The sequence below is a fragment of the Saccopteryx bilineata genome, chromosome 2 (assembly GCF_036850765.1).
Source record: "Saccopteryx bilineata isolate mSacBil1 chromosome 2, mSacBil1_pri_phased_curated, whole genome shotgun sequence".
NCBI lineage: Eukaryota > Metazoa > Chordata > Mammalia > Chiroptera > Emballonuridae > Saccopteryx > Saccopteryx bilineata.
Genome location: NC_089491.1, coordinates 152,590,068 through 152,613,657, shown reverse-complemented (window position 1 = coordinate 152,613,657; position 23,590 = coordinate 152,590,068). Strand labels below are relative to the sequence as shown.

General features: G+C 38.0%; 1 protein-coding gene across 1 annotated transcript in view; it reads right to left on the bottom strand.

Annotated features, from left to right (window-relative positions):
• Nucleotides 1-2,870: 2,870 nt before the first annotated feature.
• Nucleotides 2,871-23,590, bottom strand: part of HMGA2 (high mobility group AT-hook 2) — a 155,462-nt gene continuing 134,742 nt past the window's right edge. Inside the window, exons 6-8 of the mRNA XM_066255561.1 lie at nucleotides 20,912-20,944; nucleotides 7,162-7,326; nucleotides 2,871-3,006 (exon numbers count right to left, since the gene is read on the bottom strand). Of these exons, the coding sequence (XP_066111658.1) occupies nucleotides 2,871-3,006; nucleotides 7,162-7,326; nucleotides 20,912-20,944 (334 nt within the window). The remainder of the gene's footprint in view (nucleotides 3,007-7,161; nucleotides 7,327-20,911; nucleotides 20,945-23,590) is intronic.

Here is a 23,590-nt window from a genome sequence, read left to right as displayed (position 1 = left end):
ACAATCAAGTGGGATTCATTCCAGGAGTACAAGGTTGGTTCAACATATGGAAATCAATCAATGTAATACACCACATCAACAAAATAAAGAACAGAAATCATATGATCCTATCAATAGATGCAGAAAAGACACTTAATAAGATACAACATCCCTTTAAGTTTAAAACACTTAATAAAATCAACATAATAAAGACCATATATGACAAACCATTAGCTAATGGTGAAAAAATGAAGGCCTTTCCCCTAAAATCAGGAACAAGACAAGGCTGCCCACTCTCTCCACTCTTATTCAATATAGTTCTGGAAGTTTTAGCCAGAGCGATCAGGCAACAGAAAGAAATAAAAGGCATCCACATCAAGAAAGAAGTAAAGATATCACTTTTTGCAGATGACATGATCCTATCATGTCATAGAAAACACCAAAGACTTTGTGGAAATACTATTAGAAACAAACCAATAAAGTCAGGTCTCAGGATACAAAATCAATATACAAAAGTCTATTGCTTTTCTATATGCCAATGATGAACCTTCAGAAAATGAAATAAAACCCCAACAATTTCTTTTTAAATTGAAAAAAAAAATACTTAGAAAAAAACTTAACAAAGGATGTGAAGGGCCTATACAGGGCAGATTTAATGATGGGTGCACCGGGCATGTGTCCTGGGCCCCATCTTCAGAAGGGCCTCGTAAAACCCCAACTTTACACTTTTTTCTAATGACACCAAGTTTGGTTTCATATGTGCAATTTTAACATTAATAGTACATAATATTTTTTATTTATTTAAAAATGTTAACATGTATTTTTATTTTCCTTCTCTCTCTCTTTTTTTAAAGGGGCCCAATATTTTCTTTTGTGGCTGGTGCCTCAACCGACCTTAATCTGCCTCTGCCTATATACTAAAAACTACAAAACATTATTGAAAGAAATTGAAAAAGTCACAATAAAATGGAAAAAAATTCCATGTACATGGATTGGAAGAATCAACATAGTTAAAATGCACATATTACTCAAAGCAATAAACAAATTTAATGCAATCCCCATCAAAATCCCAATGTCATTTTTGAAAGAAATAGAACAAAATATCACCAGGTTTGTATGGAACCATAAAAAAACCCCAAATAGCCAAAGCAATCCTGAGGAAGAAGAGTAAAGCCAAGGTATCACACACTACCTGACTTCAAATTATACTATAGAGCCATGATCATCAAAACAGCATGGTATTGGCAGAAAAACAGACATACAGATCAATGGAGTAGAACTGAGAGTCCAGAAATAAAACCAGATACATATGGACAAATAATCTTTGACAAAGGAGCCCAAAACACACAATGGAGAAAAGAAAGCCTCTTCAATAAATGGTGCTGGGAAAACTGGAAAGCCACATGCAGAAGAGTAAAACTTGACTACAGTTTGTTCTCCAGAAAAAAATAATAATTCAAAATGAATCAAGTACCTAAATATAAGATCTGAAACAATAAATTGCATAGAAGAAAATGTAGGTACTAAACTCATGGATCTTGGTCATTGAGAATAATTTATGAACTTGACCTCAAAAGCAAGGGAAATAAAGGTAAAAATAAATGAATGGGATTATATCAAACTAAAAAGCTCTGTACAGTAAAAGATACATAAAAACAGTAAGCCAACCAAAGGGGGGAGATATTTGCAAACAACAGCTCTAATAAGGTATTAATATCCAAGATATATAAAAAAAATTCACAAAGCTCAGCAAAAGCAAGCAAACAATCCAATTAAAAAATGGGGAGAGGACATGAAGACACTTCTCCCAAGAGGACACACAAATGGCCAACAGATATACGAAAAGATGCTCACCTTCACTAGCTAGTTGAGAAATGCGAATCAGATCTATAATGAGATACTATCTCATATCTGTTAGATTGGCTATTATTAACAAGACAGGTAATAACAAATGTTGAAAAGATTGTAGAGAAAAAGGAACCCTCATCCACTGCTGGTGCGAGTACCAATTAGTAAAACCATTATGGGAGAAAGTATGGTGGTTCCTCAAAAAATTAATAGAACTACCATATGACCCAGCAATGCCTCTACTGGGTATCTGCCCCCAAAACTCAAAACCATTGGTACGTAAAGACACATGCACCTCATATTCATTGCAGCATTATTCACAGTGGCCAAGACATGGAAACAACCAAAGTGTTGCTTGATGGAGGATTGGATAAAGAAGATGTGGTACGTTTATACTATGGACTACTACTCAACCATAAGAAATGATGACATACTATCATTTATGACAACATGGATAGACCTTGAGAACATTATTCTGAGTAAAATAAGTAAATTAGAGAAAGCTAAGAACTGTCTGATTTCACACATTGGTGGGATATAAAACTGAGACTCATGGATAAAAGTGAAATAGTTACCAGGGGGAGGAGGACGTGGAGAAAGAGGACATAGGGGAGGGGTAGGAGGAAGGGAGTAAAGAGGGACAAATATAAGGTATGGGAAAATGATTTGACTTTGGGTGATGCGTATATAACATAATAAATAGGTCAAATGCTATAGAAACGTTTACCTGAAACCCATGTGCTCTTATTGACCAGTTACTCTGTTAAATTTAATTTTCTAAATAAAATTAAAAATAAAAAGAATTACACTTGCTCAATAAAGTCATCATACATAAATAACTTGATAAGAAGCACATTCATTCTGCCCTCTTGTCCACTCTACTGCTGCTCTTTTTCACTATTCTCAAGTTTCCCTCACTAAAGTATAGTCTGCGTTCGTATGATGTCTCACTGACTGGAATGCTGTCCTTTGGTTCTGTTTTTTATTACTGCCCATACTCCTAATCTATTTACCATTCCTGAATTCACAAAAGTTTAGTACCCCTAGCCCTGTTGAAAAGCAATCCCTTCATACGAAATGCTTCGTAGGTTGAACTCATTGTCCACGCAGCCCCAGGATCCTTCTGTGATGGTGACGCTAAAGCCCTTTTGTGAGAAGTCCTGCAATTCATCCCTGATACTGGCAGAGTTCAAGATGCTTCCAGCCACTTTCAGAGGAACTTAGTGAGGTTCTATTCAGAGTTTTCTTGGGGTTCAGCTCTCTCCTGAGAAATTTTGGCTCTGTGTGGGCAGGGATGAAGTTGCATTGACTTTTACTGCCCCAAATAATATCCAGTACATACTAGAGGCCCCACTGTTATTTGGATTTAGGTTTAAACTTAAAAAAGATTTCTTCACATAATAACCTTCCTAAATATATTGCTTATTGAGTGAAAGCAATAGTTAAAACAAAAATTAAAACCTAATTTCAATATTGTTTAGTGAGTATTGACACTAAAATATGGTAAAAATTTTATCCTTTTCATCAACTTATGTTATTCTGGACATAATATATCCTTTTTTATTCTTTCTCTTTTGAGCCAAAGATTCTTTCTTGGTTTATTTTCATTTTCAGGAAATAATTTCTTCTTATGTGCTTTTCTACATTAATAAAAACGAAGAGACTAAATATGGGTTATATTAAATACCTTTGGCCCATCTCCTTCTTAGTAGGGTGAACTAATGATCCACCCCAGCAGGAAATGGCTTTCCCTACTCTGAATTCTTGAAACTGGTTGCCTATATGATACAGTTAGTTCTTTTTGCATGCTGCGTGTATTTCTACACTTGCATAAGTTTCTCCAAGGGATAATCTTTTGAAGGGCCTCTTCTTCTGGGGCTCTGCACAGAGTAGGCACTCATAAAATATTGGCTGTAAAAATAAATGAATGAAGAACTGGAGTAAAACTTGACAATAAATTTCCTGACAGGAGATGTTTTAACAGAGACAAGTCCTTCCCAAGAAGCTAAATGAAGAAAAAGTTTTAGTGACAATGGTAGCAGCACTAACCAGAAGATTTTAGCTTTTTAAAGAATCCTGGATTTATTCATCCATCATCAGCCATTGAGGTGTAAAAATGATTTTGAACTTGGAATAATTCTGATTCTTCTCCTGGTTAGTGGTACCTTTCATTTCTTATTCTTTTCTCCAGACTTTTGGATATCTCTGCAAATGTTATTTGAAAAATAACTGGAATATCTGTTACTTCCTTCACAGACTTTGTCAATACCAACCTTACACAGAAATTCTCTAAACTATAAGCTATTCTTCCTTTATAGGTCTTGTCTTTGTAGAATTAAATGTCAGAACATGAAAGGTGAATTTAGAGCAGTTGATTTAAGAAGCATGATACTTTAAAACTTAATTTCAGTGTGTGTAGAAATCTGGACGTACATATGCAGAAGGAGCAACACAATGACTTGTGAACTGAATGTCTCTCTCCTTAACCTGTTTTGACCAAACTTTAATTTAATTGAGCTATGACAAAGAGTAGGAATCAAAACACATGGGGATCACAGAGGCTGTATGTTTATTGTGCAGAACAGACAGTGATAATCCACTAGAGAAATATTTTCAACAAGCAAGCGATTCAAAGTACAATCGTAGACAGCAACTCTACATGAAGAACAAAGAATAAAGTTAGAAGACACTCAAAGGAACAGGGAGAAAGTCAACTGCAGTTAAACGTCTTGATACCTTTCTCCTGCAAACATGCAGAAATGGTAGAAAAGTTAAATGTCCAGTCTTACTTAGCTGAGACCAACAACAGCAAAGAACAGTCCTATAAAATTTATCTCCCACAAAAATAAACTATATATATAAAAATTTTATGATGTTCTTACTGTTCCATTGGCCACAAGCTTTTTTTTTTTCAGTATGAAAAATGAGGTATACTGGGGCATAAGAGGTAGTAGTGTGTTTTGATTGTACAACATAGAGGAAATAAAAGAGTAACTTCATCACTGATGGAAATTGCTCTGTTTCTGAGTTTGGCCAACACGAGCAACTGTGTCAGTTTTATGAGCTGGCCAATGAGGTTTCAGAAAGGTCCAACCAAAGATATGGAACGGGACTTTTTATTTTTATGAGCCACTGTTTATTGGCTTATTTAATGCACAGTTAACAGTGATGTTGAGTTTTAATTCTCTCCATAGCTCCTTTGGTGATTCACAACAGTGAGAGCCATCTGCCAGTCTAGGAGAGGTATGTGGTCTGTGAAGCTACCTCCCTGAAGTGGCTGGAAGAGAGATGGTTTTGAGTTTCATTTGGCTTCAGAACTAAAAGCCACACTGACACATGCCCTCATGAGAAACTACCTCCTAGCCCAGTCTATAATACCATGTTAAAAAGTCAGCACACTCACTAGGAGAGAAAAGAATAAAAACTATACATAAGAAGCGCTTAAAATAAATCTGGTTGAAACATAGTACAAAAATCACATTTGTGTAAAATACACGAAAATCTTTGTCAAGCATTTTTTCATATTCAACTAATCTTAAAACACACATTTCTGATTGCATCGCAAAAGCCGAGCTTGCTGCCTCTCACCTACAAAGCTTCAAGTTTCTTTGAAGGTTGGCTTTATTTATTTATTTGCAAAAGTATGTAAAAATGTGTTCCTTTCTAGCAAATGTCTTTTACAAAAATAGCTTTGACTAGGGGTAGCTGCAGTTTGAACTATGTCAAACATCCACAAAAATGAAGGCTGCAAGTAACAGGTTCATTCCTTTTGAAGTCTGGAGGTAGGTCTTTGCAAGTCAATCAGTCCATTTCCTTACACAATTCATTTGAGGTACAAACTTGGAGGGTAATATTTAAACATTACAATCCAACTTTGTGTGATGTGTAGTGCGATCGAGGACAGTGATCCTTAAGAACCTAGGAGCGACTTGGTTAAAAACCTATTCAAGTTAACATAGAAATCTAGCAGAGAAGCTGAAACAAGTATTTGTAAAATTTTAATTAAAAAAAAACATAGAAAAATACATAGCCATGCTGAAACACAGTAAGGAGACTGCTTTGCTTCTTTAACTGTAGTTTAAGTGGACAAAAAGAACCGTGATTAGCATCACCTACCCATTATGTTTTTGTTTTTGTTTTTTCTTGCATTGTTTGTGTATAGCAGCATGTAAAAAGTACTAGACTGTAAATTAATTGTAACATTCAGAGGTAGTATTGAATAGTGGGGATATATATTGCATCTCTGGCTAAAAGTGCAGTTTGAATGAAGAGATGGTGAACTAAAGAAGTCAATGTAGAGCACATCAGTCCACCATCCTATGTCAAAATGTATTACTTGAAGTAACACACAAGCTTAATTTGAGGTAAGTGGTATTTAGGTCTTTCACGGAAACTGATACACAATGAAAAGGTACAGAGAGAGAGAGAGAAAGAGAGAGAGACTGCTTGTTTTGTTTGTTTTTTAAATTGTAGCATAACTATAGCAAAAGAAATGTAGGTTTCGCTCCTCCTACCTCATAATTCAGGTGAGTTCATCATGCATTATTCTTGTACCTTTTCATTAAATTACAAAGAGGATGATTTTACTCTAGGTTCCTTCAATGCATTAAGGCTGACAAGTGCGGTTTATTGCTAAATGGCATTTGGCTCTGTAGGAAGTAGATTCTACCGGAATGAATGTTGTTCCTGAAAAGGAGTGTGAAGAGTAAATGTATTCCTCCTACTGATCTGTGTGGTACCCATAAATACAGGAGTTGGCAACACTTGTTTGCTTATTTCCCTTTTTGAAAAATGAACATAACCTTTTCGGGTCTGTTAGCTGAATGAAAGGATACATCAGCATTTCGTCTCATTTAGAAATAAAAGTTAAAAAAAATCATCAAGTAAGTGTGTACAAGATTATACGAAAAAGAAAGAAGTAGTATCTATTCCTATCTTTGGTGTTCTATACAGAAGCTTTACTACGGTGAGTGGGTCAGGTGGCATTAGAGGCGTACACAGTGTCACACACTGCGCCTTTCCTATGTGAATGCCCAGAGTCACGGGTGTGACACGTTTCTTGTTTGTATACAGTGCAGTGATTGACTAAAACCTGACTCAGAGTGTTTCTTACCCACCCACTCTTGCTTATCAGATCAACAAACTATTAGTAGGTTAAGAAAAAAGAAAACAGTAATTAAAAGTTGCATTGTTAAATTGTGTCCCCTGTGTTTACAGCAGTTTTTCACTAAACCTGGGACTGTGAAGGGATTACAAAGAAGGTGATTAATATAGTCCTTTTTAAGGTTACGTGATTTCTCCCCCGACCCCCGCCCCTCCCCCGCCCCGCCCCACCCCACCCTAGATGAAAGTGGAAAGACCATGGCAATAGAGAGTAAGTGGTCACTGCAGTGTCTTCTCCCTTCAAAAGATCCAACTGCTGCTGAGGTAGAAATCAAATGTTGGCGCCCCCTAATCTTCTTCCGCAGACTCTTGTGAGGATGTCTCTTCAGTCTCCTCCTGGAAGACACAAAGAGTACAAGCATTATACTGTGACCGCTGTTCTTACAAAACAGCTCAGAGGTGACCTGTTTCCATAGCACACTATGCTTGCTTCAAAAGAGGATGCGGATGATTGGCAAGCCACTCATTCCCAGGGCTTCTTAAACTGTAATTGAGGAATCAAGGTGTTGTTTTTTCCCAGAGCGGTCATTAGCCACTGTTGACTTAAGGCTTGACAATATGGTGGCTGGTCAGCAAATTCAATTGTGTGCAGTCCAGGGAATGTTGGGGGATGTCAGCCTACGCACCAATTAGAGTAAAATAGAAAGGGCAACTTTTTTTTTCCAGCAGCATGCCACTCATCAATTTTAAAAACCAGCATAGAAGTAAGAAAAATAAAGTTCAGGAGATCCTTACTTAAGGCATAAATAAACGTCTCCTTCAGATATTGGTAATAATAGTGGTACTTTTATGGTGATGACTAGATGCTGTTAGGGACTATCTGCTATTATTCCTATTTTACAGGTGAGAAAATCAAGGCACAGCAAGTAACATCCAAAGTTACAGTACGGAGGGCCAGGATTTGGGCTGAGTCAGAGGGTCACCAGAACCTGTGTGTGACCATGAAGCTACGGCCACCACGCCGTGGCCATGCAGAGGCAGCGTGAGGGCAGAAGGGAGCCTGCTCTCAGGCTGCAAGAGCTGACTACTCATTTCCTCTCTACATTGGTTTTCTTGGTCTTGTATGTATTCAAGTACATTTTAAGACAATGACCAAAGTTTGGCATCCCTGCTCAATCTCAGTGCTAAATCCACAACGACCAAACACTGAATGTTGATCTGGCCAAGCAGAGAGAAATCTAATATAGATGTTTTTGCAGGGCCTCCCCTTCCTATAAATCTAACTCCTCCTTCTCTTTTCCGTTTTCTGAGTCCTTGTGGTTCTGGAATTTGTTGGAGTTTGTGCACACTGGCTTGAGCCTCACAGTTCTCTCTCCTTTTGCTTATTTTACAAATGTGCAGTACCTTTCAGGACATGGGTGGTAAAGCGGGAGACAATAAACATTTCCGATAAAAGCGTCGTTAACGAGAGGATGATTTTTATCAAATGCTGCACATTGTCTCATAAGACGGCATGTGAAAAAGATCTGGGAGAAGAGGTAAACATTCACCCCAGCAGCAAACTGAGCCCCTTTAAGAACGGCCCACTTAAAACAGCTTTATAACAGTCTTCATACTTTAATAGATTTGATTTTCCACATGGCTTCATTTTGTCTGGGTGGCTAACTGACACAATTTATATCTCTCTTCCTTTCCCAGGTCACTACAGTACACCATTCAGTAACGCATGCCTTAAAGCTTGTCTGCATTATATGACCAAACTTCCATTCATTAGTGTTTGAAACACTTCAGCTGTGAAGGGGCTCCTAAATGCTACCAGGTGTGACGCTTTTGCGTCAATTCAACAAACGGGAGGAAAAAAACCCACATGAACGGGCACTCACTCCCATGAATGCACACACACACTTACACACTCACAAACTTTACCCTGGGCTTTAATCACAGGCCATTGCTTACTGCAACCTTTTCCAAAAGGTTTCATACATTCTTCCCCCAAAGACTGAGAGAGCTGTAAATCCTGGGAATAAACACACCTACAAATGAATGGATTGCAGCTTAAAAAATATATAACTGCAGCAGCATCAAGTCATGAGATTTCACACCAGTTTTGTTTAGTCTGCTTTGGGTTATGCGGGAAATGTGGAGCGAATGAAACTACCTCCCCTCTACTCCCAACCGTTGAACTTCAGGCTTCACATATTTAAGCAGCAGGTTTATACCGCTTGATAGGCAAAAGGCTACGACCCTGAGATTCTCTATGGAGTCCTGGCCACAGAGGAGGATGTAGCATGATCAAAGCCACGAACAGCCGAAAGAAAGACAAGCCAGGGTTCAGCTGCTCTATGACTTTCTCTTTTCACTTAATATTTAAATTCCAGAAAGTCACTAAGCTGTTTGGCAGATACACTCTCCATCCCTCCCCAGATGGCTCCCTTTTCATTACGATGTGAGGTGTGGACTTCAGTTATTACCTTGAAACAGGCCATCACGTAAGAGCCGGCAGCTATATTTTATTCTGTCTTCTCATAGTTAATAAATTAATAGAACTCAGTCAAGCTGGGACACTCTCCTGGATTGAACTGTAATTATTCCATTTCTAAGTGCTTGATTTTTCTCTCCCCTCTGGAAAACAAAATACTTCCAAATCCGGAAGGAAGTAGGATTTTCACACCATGAACTTAAAGAGACCTTGTAGTAGATGGAATGTGGTCAGCTGTTCAAAAATATTACCAGAAACTTTGCTCCATTTGAGCTCTTGAAGCTCCTGATATTTTAAGTGGTGTATTCAAACCCCTTAGACACAACTCAGCTAAAAATGATGGTCCCTCATATTGTTTCCTTAACTGTTCTTAACCCAACATGCATAGTTGTTTCATTAAGGTATCTTTCCACGAACTTGAAATTCTTCTACTTGTAGTTGTTAATTATGGTACTGGATACATAACTAGGATCTCAGAGGGTGGGTAGGGGCTCACGCTCCATTTAACTTTTGGAGGTAACGTGGTTCTCACATGCTCAGAAGATGGTTTTCTCACAAGTTTCGTTAGTGAAGGGCTCTTGCTCTTTGCAGAGCCCTGACTGGCCACTCTCCAGAGGACAACATGGCTGCCAAGGAGATGATGTTGGCAAGGCATGTGGCACTTCTCACCTCTGCAAACCTTACCTTCCAGGGACTTGCTTGCTGTGACAAAAGCATGCATGTAATTAAGAGAAGAAAATTCATTCCCGTCAGGAATCAAGTCGGGAACCCACCCTCCACTGCCCTGCATCCTGCTGGCCGGGCTTCACAGAAGGCTCTTAAGTGGTGCAAAGATCGGACAGAAACTAGCGATGCAGGGAATAAGCAGCCAGCTCTGATGTCCCCAAGGAATCTTATTTGCATAGTAGAGTAGTTATGAGGCACCCCTTAGATTCAAGCCTGTTCATTAACTTAGAGGAGACTGTCACTTATTGTAGATAGCAGCTTGTGCTTTGAGATATCTATTTAAGTGGCTTTCTGTTTGCCACTATAGCCAAAGGACTTCTGAGCTTGTGGAGACCCCGAAGAGCAGCTTTGAGGCTGCTGAAATATTGAGGAGATTGAAATATTGTAGCCAAGAATCATACACATTTCATTAGAGGCTAGTTGGTGAGGTAGGAAAGCCAAACAGCAACAGTCTGATCAAGAATGCTTGGCCTTGGAATGGGGCTTCTGGGATGTAGGATAACAGGACTTTTCAAAGTGGAAGTGCACAGTGACATTTTTATTAGGACCGGCCACTAAGGCCTCTGAACACTGAACAGCTCCCAGGCATTCATGCACTTATTCTACAAAGACAACTGAGGCTGCACCACACTGGTGAAACACGTGAGCCTTTTCGGCATTAAAAAAAAAAAAAAGAAGAGAAGGGAAGGGAAGGAAAGGAAAGGGGCAGAATTGGAGAACTGTATTTTTATTATGACTATTGGAAAATTACATTCATTTTGCCTTAGATTTTTCCTTTTGTGAATAATAAAAAAAGGAATGTAATAAATGTAACTCTTTCATTGCTGTGGTTAAGTTTGGGAAAAACCCTACTACAACCTAGAAATAGGGTTTGCACATCTCTCTATTCTTTTACTTTGGTTCATCAGAATGCATGTGGCAGATACCTTTGGGTATACTTTCACTAATGGTTTCAGAAGGGAGAAGAAAACAGTTCAATATCCAACCTCATCCCCTAATTCTTGATGGAATTTTAAAATGTCTTAAGAGTTTAATTCTAGATCATACCATACAGACGTCGGTAAGGGTATGTGTAGTATTTAATGCAAGAGCTGAAGCTCTGGGTTTAATTTTCAGATGCAGACGAAACAGGTCTGCAGTGGAAGGGAGGCCAGTGCATTCTAAATAGAGCCAAGAAATGGCAATACTCTCCCTACAAACTCGAGGAGTGGGGTCACTATGATGTCCCTCATTGTGTATAGCATGAAGTCCGTGTTGGCTTTAATATGCCTTCCTTTGTTTCCTTGGCTGCAAAGAATTCTGCAACTCTTACCATAAAATGTTGCAGGCTAAAAATACATTTGTAATTTAAGTTATTTTGCCAAATAAACCCACATATATCTGGCAATCTATAAAGATTACTTATGGTTTTATGAGCTACTCTTTTTGTCATCTTAATATGTTTTATTCCTTAAGGACTTGGAATGACACATTTAAGAGTTTTTCACATTCATGACTATCTCGAGCCAGTCCCACCAGAACAGAAATAATGGGCTCTCCTCCTTGGCAGCAATGACCAGGAACCAACTGCCATTCCGACTGCAGCTGAGCGACCCACAAGACCACAAAGCTGACTCTTTCTATTTCTCTCTCAGATATTTTAACTTCATATGGATTGGGACTGTTTAACTTAATGGAAAGTGATTACTTCCTCCAACTAAGAAAACTTTATATCTGGTTTTTAAAAAACATATTAAATGGAACATATACAAACCATAGAATCTGGCAAGTGCAAGGGATTCTGGTGGAAATGTTAGAAGGCAAATATGTTTTTCAAAAGGAGACGCAAGAAGCTGGAATGTTTATGGTGTATGTACCCTATCTTTTCTCTATTTTAACTTTATGTATACAGGCAGTATCTGCATTCTGTAGGTTTGTTCTTAAGTTGAATCTGTATCTAAGTTGGAACAGGTACATTTACCTATTAAATGCAGCTTAGACAGATGTTTGCCTTAACATAGTGTTTATTTTTACCTTTCTGTATGTATAAATACTTGAACATTTTCTAATCTATAGAACTTATCTTGTTTGTAACCTGAGGACTGCCCGTATAAAAATATACAACTATCAGGACTATCTTGCAGCTGTTACCATCACCTTAATAAAGTCAGTTAAAAGGTCTTATTGGGGGATATCTAAAGAAGGTTGATCCTAGATGTCACTGACCAGAGCACCAACCCTGAAATCATGGGTTGTCTAACTGGTGCCTTATGCCCCGTATTCAGTCTGGCAATGAACATACTATCTATTTTCTGAGGAGAGTGTGAGAAAAAAATGTGACAATCAATTGGAAAAACTTTGAAAAAAGAAATGTAAAATATCTTTTAAGACTACAGTGTGGAACTGCCATGATTAGTTTCAGTTATTCATTCTGTGCTTATTTCTTTAACTCTGATTCAATGATAAATATTTTGAGAAAAAATAAACAATTAAACAATGCTTCCAAACAAACAAGCCTTGGCCGGTTAGCTCAGTGGTAGAGTGTTAGCTCGGCATATGGAAGTCCCAGGTTTGATTTCCAGACAGGGCACACAGGAGAAGCAGCTGTTTGTTTCTCCACGCCCCCCCTTTTCTTCTCTCTCTCTCTCTTCTCCTCCTGAAGCCATGGGTCAAATGGTTCCAGCAAAGTTGGCCCCGGGTGCTGAGGATGGCTCCATGGCCTCAGCCTCAGGTGCTAAAATAGCTCGATTGCTGAGCAATGGAGCTGTGGCCCAGTTGGGCAGAGTATCACCTGGTAGGGGCTTGCCAGGTAGATCCCAGGTCAGAGTGCATGCAGTAGTCTGTCTCTATCTCTCTGCCTCTCACGTGTTAAAAACAGCAACAACAAAACAAAACAAAATAATACATCTGGGTTTCTAAAATGCACTTTTGTTTGTCTCCTTTGTGCCCTTGCTCAGAGACCCATCACTGAAAATTCAGCAGGCAGAGGTGCCATGCATCCCTTGAATACCACAAAGGTCTTTCCTGGGATAAAAGGCTGTATAAAAATATCTCCAGAAGGGTATCATATAGTGTTCAGATAGGGAAATCACTTCATGTCTAAACTAATTTCAAGTTGCAGGGTCTTATAAGTCAGGATTTCTGAGGACCATGAGCTTGATCAACTTTCCATGTTCTAATTCTTACTAAACTGAAGGAGCCTAATGTATAAAAAACAACTAAAGATAGAGCAAAAGGATTTTTAATTTTTGTATGAAGGAAGCACTCAGAAAGGAAATTTATTTCAACATTTCCAAAATTGTTGAAGATATTCTTGTTTTCATGCAAAGTAGCATTAGAAAAATAAATATAATCAAGGCTGCTTAATGGTTATATTCCAGATGTATTTATTGATGGACAGACTAGGAGAAAACTTTTCTCTTTATCTTTAAATTTTTTAAATTTATTGATTTTAGAGAGAGAGAAAGGAAGAGAGAGAGGGGGAGAGACAGAGGGAGAGAAAGAGAAACTTCAGTTTGTTGTTTCACTCAGTTGTGCATTCATTTGTTGCTTCCTGTATATGCCCTAGCCAGGGACTGAACCCACAACCTTGGCATATTGAGGTGACACCTCAACCGAGCTACTAGCCGGGGCCTGTTTTTCATACGTGTAAAACTTAGCATAACTTGTATTTGTTGCCAGGGAACAGAAGATTTCTGGATTTCAATCATTATTGCACCAATCATTTGTCATAATCCTAGGACTTTTGAATAAGATTATGAAAATATCAATAATAGTTAAGTCGACAATTATTTAATGGACATCTGAGTGCCCAGCAAACATTTCCTGAACATAAAGGGAGTATCTTCAATACAGCGACATATTTGTATTCAAACATTAAGGATTTTCTTAGAAAGATCAGGTTTTAAAAGCCAGTTACTGTTGCCTGACCAGGTGGTGGCAAAGTGGTTAGAGCATTGATCTGGAATGCAGAGGACCCAGGTTTGAAATCCTGAGGTCTCTGGTTTGTGTGTGGGATCATAGACATGGCCCAAAGGTCGCTGGCTTGAGCAAGGGGTCAATGGCTGGGCTGGAGCTCCCCCCCACCACCTGCATCAGGACACATATGAGAAAGCAATCAATGAACAACTAAGGTGCCGCAAGTTTAAGTTGATGCTTCTCATCTCTTTCCTTTCCTGTCTGTCTGTCCCTATTTGTTTCTCTCTCTCACTAAATAAATAAATAAATAAATAAAATAAAACCAGTTACTATTATTCATATTAACTTGAGTCAGCAAATTTGGCTAATAATAATAGGAAAGTTTACATATTTAATAAATAATTGCTCTGTATTCAACTCACATTAGAATGCAGAGAAAAAGCAGGCAGATACCGCCATTTTTATTTTAGTCTAATCCACAGACTTCACCACACCATTAAAAACAATTATACTTTTAAAAGCTATAGGAAATCTGTCAAGTCCAGAAACACTAAACTTTTCCTTCTGGAGTTTTATATATTGCTCCAGATTGAGTGATGTTCTTTCATTTCTGTTAGAAGTTTATGTCATCTCTGTAAGACATTCCCTGCCAGGAAGCAGCTAGATTCATCTTGCCAACATTCCCTTATTACAACTGTTAGCTAAGCTAATTACTTCACATGTTTACAGTTAATAATCATTTTGGTATGTTTCCTCTGCCTTCCCCCTGTGTTGTTATACCCTTGAGCTACTTTGTTGTAAGGGTTAAAGGCAGGTTTCTACTTTGCTCTCTCCCTTTTCCCTTGACCTTTGCAATGTCAGAGGTCAGGGGTGAAATAAAAAAGTCTTCCCTATATAACAAAACAGTGCCACTCGGGGCAGACTTTGATATAATTCTTCATGTTTTACCAGTTGGTACCAAACATTTACTGGCCCACAAAATGTTTTACCAGCTTGAAAGAGCCTAAGTAGGAAAATAAATCAGAACTCTTTATGACTTTGGCAGCGTAAATCACCGAGCTCCCTGAGTGAGTAGAAGACTGACTATTTGCAAGTCTGATTTATTATGAACTATTTACTGCATTGGCCAAGGTGCCACGTAAAAGATGAGTGTTAGAGTGAGCATGCTCTCCTTTCTCTCCTTCCTCCTTCTTCCTCTGAGTGTCTAGACTGAAAGCCCCCAGTAAAATGCCTTCTTTGAGAACAAGATGCTGACTGCAATTCATCAACTTGCTTGTTCCAAAATGAAATCTCTCATTTTGCTCCAAACAATGTTTAGGTTGTCTGAAATATAAACATCCTTAAAACTGCCCTTGAAGTCTCTGTAAAAACATTCAATTTTTTTTTTTTTTGAAGGGGAGAAAAAAAAATCCCGATAACCAAGGCTTACTGAGATTTCTCCTCCCTGATACATACCAGGGGCGGAAGATGTCACTTGCAGGTAAAAGCTATTTTGAAACAGACAGCTTGTTTCTAGTCTCTCAGACACTGGAAAATTTGCCAATTCTCTCACCGGGAAAGTAACAAGGAGGGGGTTACTACCTGTCTTAGCTGCTAGAGGTGTAGCTTGCCAGGGCTGCACAACAGTGAGGAAACTGGGTGGAAAAGAAGGATTACTACTGGGATTTTAAAAACTTGTTCTTAGCCTTTGGGCAGGGATCAGGTGAGAAAAAAGATATGTCTGAATGATATACAAGAACTCACTTCTAATCTCAGTTTAAAGCCGTAAGAGGGGGAAATCAGAAACAATAAGGCCTGACCTGGGGTGGCGCAGTAGATAAAGCACTGACCTGGGAAGCTGAGGTCGCTGGTTTGAAACCCAGTGCTTGCCTGGTCAAGGCACATGTGGGAGTTGATGCTGCCTGCTCCTCCCCCTTCTCTCTTTCCCTGTCTCTTTCTGTTTACCTCTCCTCTCTAAAATGAATAAATAAAATTAAAAAATAAAAAGAATCAATAAGATGTCTGATAAACCACCAAAACCTTGTTAGAGGTCTGAGATGGAGAGAAATGTGTTCTTATCAAAATAAAAACTCGAGCCCTGGCCAGGTAGCTCAGTTGGTATCAGACTGAAGCACAGAGGTTGCCAGTTTGATCCCTGGTCAGGGCACATACAGGAACAGATTGATGTTTCTCTCTCTCTCTCTTTCTCTCTCTCCCTCTCTCTCTCTTTCTCTCTCTCTTCCTTCCTCTCTGGCTAAAATCAATAAATTAAAAAAATATTAAAATAAGATAAAATAAAAACTCAAGAAGGAAAGCTCAACCAATGAGAATGACCTGATACTTGTATGGTGCTTCGTAAATTAAAACAATAACAACAACAAAACTTACAGCTACTTCCTAATAAACCTAAGAATGTAATCCATAAGGTTGAGAAATTCAACTGTTTAAATTGTTTAAAAAACCTAGAAAACTGGCTAACTTTATTTATGATTCATTTTATCACTTTAAATAAAAATATAGTAGAGTTCCCTTGTAAACTTTTGTTTTCACTGGTTTTGGAATTTTTCAAAAAGTTAATGTGAATATTGCAGATTTCCCCCTTTAGACTGATAAGAGACGATAACTTTCTCATTAGGATTATGAGACATACTTGAGGTATGTTTTCCAAGCACAAAACCATCCAGTAGGGTTCCCCATAAATTTTTATTCTTTCCTAATCACATGTGCTAATATACATAAACACAAGTGTCTATCTAAATTTTGAGGTTTGTCATAATCCTGATTTTGTCTCTTGTGAGTGAATTCTGTCACTTTGTATCCCAGTTTCAAGAAGTGGCATTCTCAAAGCTTAGAGGTTTCAGAATTTGATGGATTTACACAACTTCACAATAGAACCATTGTAATTCTAGATATCTGTGACCCACAGGGAAAGTGATTCTGACTGCTTTAGTCCTAATGATACCATGTAACAATTACTATAAAATCCTCCCCTTAGGTAAAAAAGCATCCTTATTTTAAAAACAAGCCATAAAAACACTTGAGGTAAAAAAGATAGGACTTTAAAACTAATTAGAATTCTAGAGATTTCAAGAACATATACCTGTGGAAATGAAAGAAAACCTAGCATCCAAACATAATTATACTCCCTGGAATTTATATAATTATGAATCTCTCAAAACGTTCTTGAAAATAAGGGAAGAGGTATTGTTATTATCCCATCTCATGGGTGGATAGATAGGGCCCAGAGAGATTAATTTGCCCCGTGATGGGGCTAGAAAGCAAAACCTAGGTTTCCTTATACACCGCTGAGCTCTAGTCTTTAGATGTAAAATATTTAATTGTGCTAAATCTTTACCACTTAAAGACAGGATCTAAACATAACCCTGCAAAGTACTGTTGATGAAGAAAGGATATGAGCCTGAGGTAATCCAGACTGCCACATGGAAAAGCCATCTGGGAGGGTATTTTGAAAGAAACAGATGAAAAAGGAAGAGATTCTTTTGAATGTAGTGTAAAATTTACATTATCCTCCATGAACTTCCATGTAGTCCCATGTTTATATAATTCATTGCTGTGTCCTTAGGCAATATAGATTAAGAAGTCCAATGAGCTCATGTTCTTTTTTCTATTTCGAGTCTGACCTCTTCTTTCAAGGGCAGATCTGGAGCAGGGTCTGTGAGACAGCCAGACTGATCAGCGAAGAACAACCCAATCCATCTGTGGCTTCTCTGATATTCCTGATTGCCTCCGGAAAATTTTTTTATTTCACTTATATGACTTCTTGGTGTATTACTGCCCAACTTGCAATCAGTTTCAGCAATCTCCATCTGTGATTCATTTGTTTCTACCCCTCTACTTTTTAATATGTCACTCATCTCCTCTATAAGGTCTTTCTTGCTCTCCCCTAATTTGTCTCCATTTTCCCTTTTGTGACTAAATAATAACAATGAAATCAAAATTCTTCCAGGGCCTGACCAGTTGGTGGCACAGTGGATAGAGCATCAGACTGGAACATGGAGAAACCAGGTTTGAAACCCTGAGGTTGCCAGCTTGAGCACGAGCTCACCAGCTTGAGCGTGGGGTAGCTGGCTCGAGTGTGAGGTAGCTGGCTTGAGTGTGGAATCATAGACATGACCCCATAGTTGCTGGCTTGAGCCTAAAGGTCACTGGCTTGAGCAACAGGTCACTCGCTCTGCTGTGCCCCCCACCCTGTCAAGGCACATATGAGAAAGCCATCAATGAACAACTAAGATGCCTCAACAAAGAAATGATGCTTCTCATCTCTCCCACTTCCTATCTGTCCCTATCTGTCCCTCTTTCTGACTCTCTGTCTCTGTCAAGAAAAAACAAAAAAATTCTTCCAGGGATCATCCCCATCCCCTTAATAATTCCCTTGTGGCATTCTGTGTCCCCTACGTACCTCATAAACGTTGATATTCTGTGTTTCAAATATCAAACCTTTTCTCATGTGTGTTCACTGAGTATCTTCATCCCTGGCTGCACATCAAAATTACTTGGGGAGTTCATTAAAAATACTGATGCTTGAGTCTCCAGATCAAATAATCAGAATCATGGAAAGGTTGGGCCATTGGTATGTAGGTAAATATTTAACAACTTGCTCTTCAGGAAAAAAAAAATCAAGTCCTGATTTGCAGTATTTGTCAATTTCCATGGTGTATTTTCAGTGCAGTGGATTTCAAGCTACCACTTAACACTGCTGAATGTAGAATATGGAAGAGATATTTACAAAGGCTAGCTTCAGCACACCCCACACACCACTAGGTGGGTATTTATATGAGATATATATGTGATATAAACATGATATTTATAATAACCATTTAAATATACAGTCACAAACACACAAAGACACACACACGTATATACATAGTCCTCCTTATCTGTGGTTTCACTTATCTGCAGTCAACCTTGGCCCTAATATGTATTAATGGAAAATTTCAGAAATAAACACTAAGTTTGAAATTGCATGCTGATCTGAATAGTATGATGAAATCACGTGCTGTTCCACTCCATTCTGCCTTGGACATGATTAATTGCTTTGTCCAGAATATCCTACCCTCCCATTAGTCACTTAGTAGCCATACAGATAATCAGATTGGTTAGTAGAGATTGAGAGAGAACACATTTATATAACTTTTATTGTAATATATTATAATTGTATGTATAATTAGTTATTAATCTCTTACTGTGCCTAATTTATGAATTAAACTTTATCATGGGTATGTATGTATAAGAGGAAACATAGTACAAATATATATAGGGTTAAATACTATCGAGTTTCAGGGGGTTTTGGTATGTTGGAAAAAAAAGGGGGAACTGTGTGTGTGTGTGTGTGTAATCACTAGGTTATTCTAATATGCAGCCAATGTTAAGAACCTCTGAACTAGATTACACATGACTCAGATGCAGTGACTGCTTTTGTTAGCCTCATCTTCCCTATGACACCAAGAAGAGAGACTGAAGCAATGTTGGTAACAGACCACATAAGGTTAATCTATTGTTCACAAACTATGCAACAGTGAACACTAGTGTCGCCTTTGACACAAAGAATTATAAATTCACTTTCTCACGATGTTCTTACTGATAAAGGGTGAGAGGCTCAGTATCTCTGGTATGCCTAAGCTAAAATGGCAAGTTTTTATGTATATTTCATTTTGTTTAATATTGTGTATAAACACTCAACCTCTGGGTATTTATTTTTAGTGCTTCCTACCACTCTCAGCTTTCAGGTATGGCAGCAGCCACCAGAATGATTGTTTTATTCATGGGAACTCTGCTTTTATTCTACATAAAGCACATGTGTAATTATTTGTATACTTATTTCCTGCTTATACATGTTTAGAAGTTTCAATTCTCTTCCAAGCAGCATTTTTACAAAACAGTGAGCACAGAATATTTTGTGGGTGATCTTTTCCAGGCAAAGTAACATTGTCCCAAAAGAAAAGGGTATAAGGTACATTTTTTTGGGACCTCTAGGGAAAAAAGCCCATAGATATTTTAAATTATATGAAAGAGATCTACAAAGAATGTGGTAACCCAAGACATTGCTTAATAACACACTGCAGCCAGTTCTGCATGATACACTTAGATCTCCTGATCATCTCCTTAAACCAGGAAGGGGAGGGCAGCGGGCCACACTTCTACTTTAGTAACAGCTCACATACTTGGCAATCATATTCATTTATCCTTCGGTTTTGCTTTCTTCAAAATATACTTTCCTCAATAAATATGATTCTTGTGTTTCCATGTATAGAGAGATGACAGTTAGGACAAAGAACTCCAGTCACATGAAAGAAGAGAAGTAAAGCTAGTTCCTCAAATTGATGCCTCCAAAGACTTCAGAGACTATGGCTCAGGGAAGCCAGACTCGAGAGTTCATCCATCTGCAGAACCAGTGTAACGTAATTTCCCAGCTTTCCCTGGGGAACATTTTGGGATCATCTAATGTCATGGAATAACTCAATGAACAAATACGTTTCTAGTCATAAATCACAAAATATTTTGCAACTAATAAGTCCCTTATCAAGTCAATGAAATATGGATAGTTAGGTGGAAAGGACAAAATACGATGTTTAAGAATTGGTAAAAAAACATAAGACTAGATATGTTTTATCCATGAGGCACTGAAATAAACATTTTCAAATTTTTATATTAGCTTTGTGCACTTAAGCAAAGGTCTTGATCGTTTAAGGTTTTTAATGACAAACTCCGACTGCTTATTTCTGACTTTTTCTGGAGAATACAGCAAATTGTTGAGAATAGTGCAATGTTGATGTAATCAAAACTAGAAAAATATTAATTAAAGGTTTAATTTGGGAACATTTTTTTCACTGTACTTTTTATATTATTTGGAAGGAAGAAGTCGTAAGAACCATCTCTTACCTGAGCAGGCTTCTTCTGAACAACCTGTTGTGGCTAAAAAACAAAAACAAAAGCAAAAAAATGTTATAGTTTAAGAGAAAACATACACAATGAAAAACATTAAGTATACATAATTCAAATATAGACAAGCATCTGGCACAAAGCCAAAGTGAATTAGGCAAGATAGCTAATGAAAAGATAGCAGTGGTCCCAATGGAAAACCATATGGACACTGACCCACTTTTCTAGTTTTACTTTTGTCTGATTTTCTTAAGAATGGGTTACTGCTGCAGAGCAGCCTGAGCCTGACAGCAGAAGGCAGTCCCTACGGTCGGTTCATTTAGAAGCAAGAGAGAATAAGTTGACCGCCCAGATGTCTTAGTTAATAAGCGCAGGTCTTTGCAGATGAAATAGAATTTAAGTAACAGAAACTGAATATTATTACTTCAAAGAAGAATGTAGTAATTCTTCTGTAAATTGGCCATTTTTCCCACTCTGAAAAGATAGAGAATAATGTGGAAGGGTGTGGCATTTTCTATTACTTGCCATTAAATTGATGAGAATGAAAATGTCTGTGAATCCATCTACTGAAAGATGGGCCATAGAATCAATCCCTGGTCGGCCCGCGAGCCACATGCGGCTCTTTGGCCCCTTGAGTGTGGCTCTTCCACCAAATACCATGTGCGGGCGCTATCTCAGTAAGGAATGTACCTACCTCTATAGTTTAAGTTTAAGAAATTTGGCTCTCAAAAGAAATGTCAATCATTGTACTGTTGATATTTGGCTCTGTTGACTAATGAGTTTGCCGACCACTGAACTAGGTGGTATAATTATATATTAAGGAAATAAAATACAGGTTATCTCTATTAAAACAATTCCCAAATAAAGGTTTGCATGCATACCAGCTACATCAAAATATTAATATATAAATTTGCTATTTGATTCACTTTGTTTTTTGTCTGAATACCCTGAAACTTGAGGAGGGTATGGGCCCAATGTGTTAATATATTGTTTTTCCTTAAGAACTTTACTGAGATATAACTAACATACCATAAAATTCACCCATATGCAGTATTTAATTAAAAGATTTTTAGTATATTTTCACTTCCTCTAAAAAATATCTCATATCCATGAGCAGCTACCCCCAATTTCTTCTTGCCTCCCAAGATACCCTCCCATTCTTGTCACCACTAATCTACTTTTTTTCTTTTAATTTTAGAGAGATAGTGGAAGAGAGAGAGAAGCAGAAAGAGAGAAACATCGATTTGTTTCTGTATGTGCCCTGACAAGGGATCGAACACAGAACCTTTGCACATTGGGACGAAGGTCCAACCAACAGAGCTATCGGCCAGGGCTTACTTTCTATCTCTAGAAATTTGCCTCGTCTGGACACTTCATGTAAATGGAATCATGCAATATGTGGTATTTGTGGTCTAGCATCTTTAACTTAGCACAATGTTTTCTAAGATTGTTCATGTTGCAGCATTTATCAGTTCATTTCTTTTAAAAGTTGCCAAATAATATCCCATGCATGGGATGTACTATATTTTGTTTATCCATCCATGGGTTGATAGACATTTGGGTTAGTTCCACCTTTTGGCTATCATGAGCAATGCTACTATGAACATGTATAGATGTTTTAATGTGAATTATGTATTCATTTTTCATATATACAGTGTGTCTGTAAAGTCATGGTGCACTTTTGACCGGTCACAGGAAAGCAACAAAAGATGATAGAAATGTGAAATCTGCACCAAATAAAAGGAAAACTCTCCCAGTTTCATACCTATTCAGTGCAGTTCGATGTGGGCTCATGCACAGATTTTTTAGGGCTCCTTAGGTAGCTATCCCATATAGCCTCTACAGACTCGTCACTGACTGATGGCCTACCAGAACGGGGTTTCTCCACCAAACTGCCGGTTTCCTTCAACTGCTTATCCCACCAAGTAATGTTATTCCTATGTGGTGGCGCTTCATTATAGATGCGCCAATATTGATGTTGCACTTTGGTCACGGATTTGAATTTAGCAAGCCACAGAACACACTGAACTTTCCTCTGTACCGTCCACATCTCCACTGGCATGGCCGTGGGCTGCTCCGCTGTATACATGGTGTTACGTCATCATCTGTGCATGCACACATGCTGCCACATCATCCTACAGAAACTGGGAGAGTTTTCCTTTCATTTGGTGCAGATTTCACATTTCTATCATCTTTTGTTGCTTTCCTGTGACCGGTCAAAAGTGCACTATGACTTTACGGACACACTGTATATATGAGAAATATATGGTTACATATGTGGAACATATGTGGTTATATATGTAGAACATATATATATGTTTAGGAGGAGAAGTTCTGGGTCACACAGGTCACTATGTTAAACTTTTTGAGGAGTTCCCAGTTTTCTAAAGCAGCTGCACCATTTTACATTCCTACCAAGAATACACCAGGGTTCAATTTCTTTAAAACTTGTTACTGTCTATCTTTTAAACATCCTACTGGGTATAAAGTTGAATATCATTCCTGTTCTGATTTGAATTTCTTTAATGATTAATGATCTTGAGCATCTTTTCGTGTGCTTATTGGCCATTTGTATGTCTTCTTTAGAAAAGATTTAAATCTTTTGTCCATTTTTAAATTTGTTTTTTTTTCACATTAAGTCGTAAGAGTTCTTTTTATGTTCTGGATGCAAGTCTCATC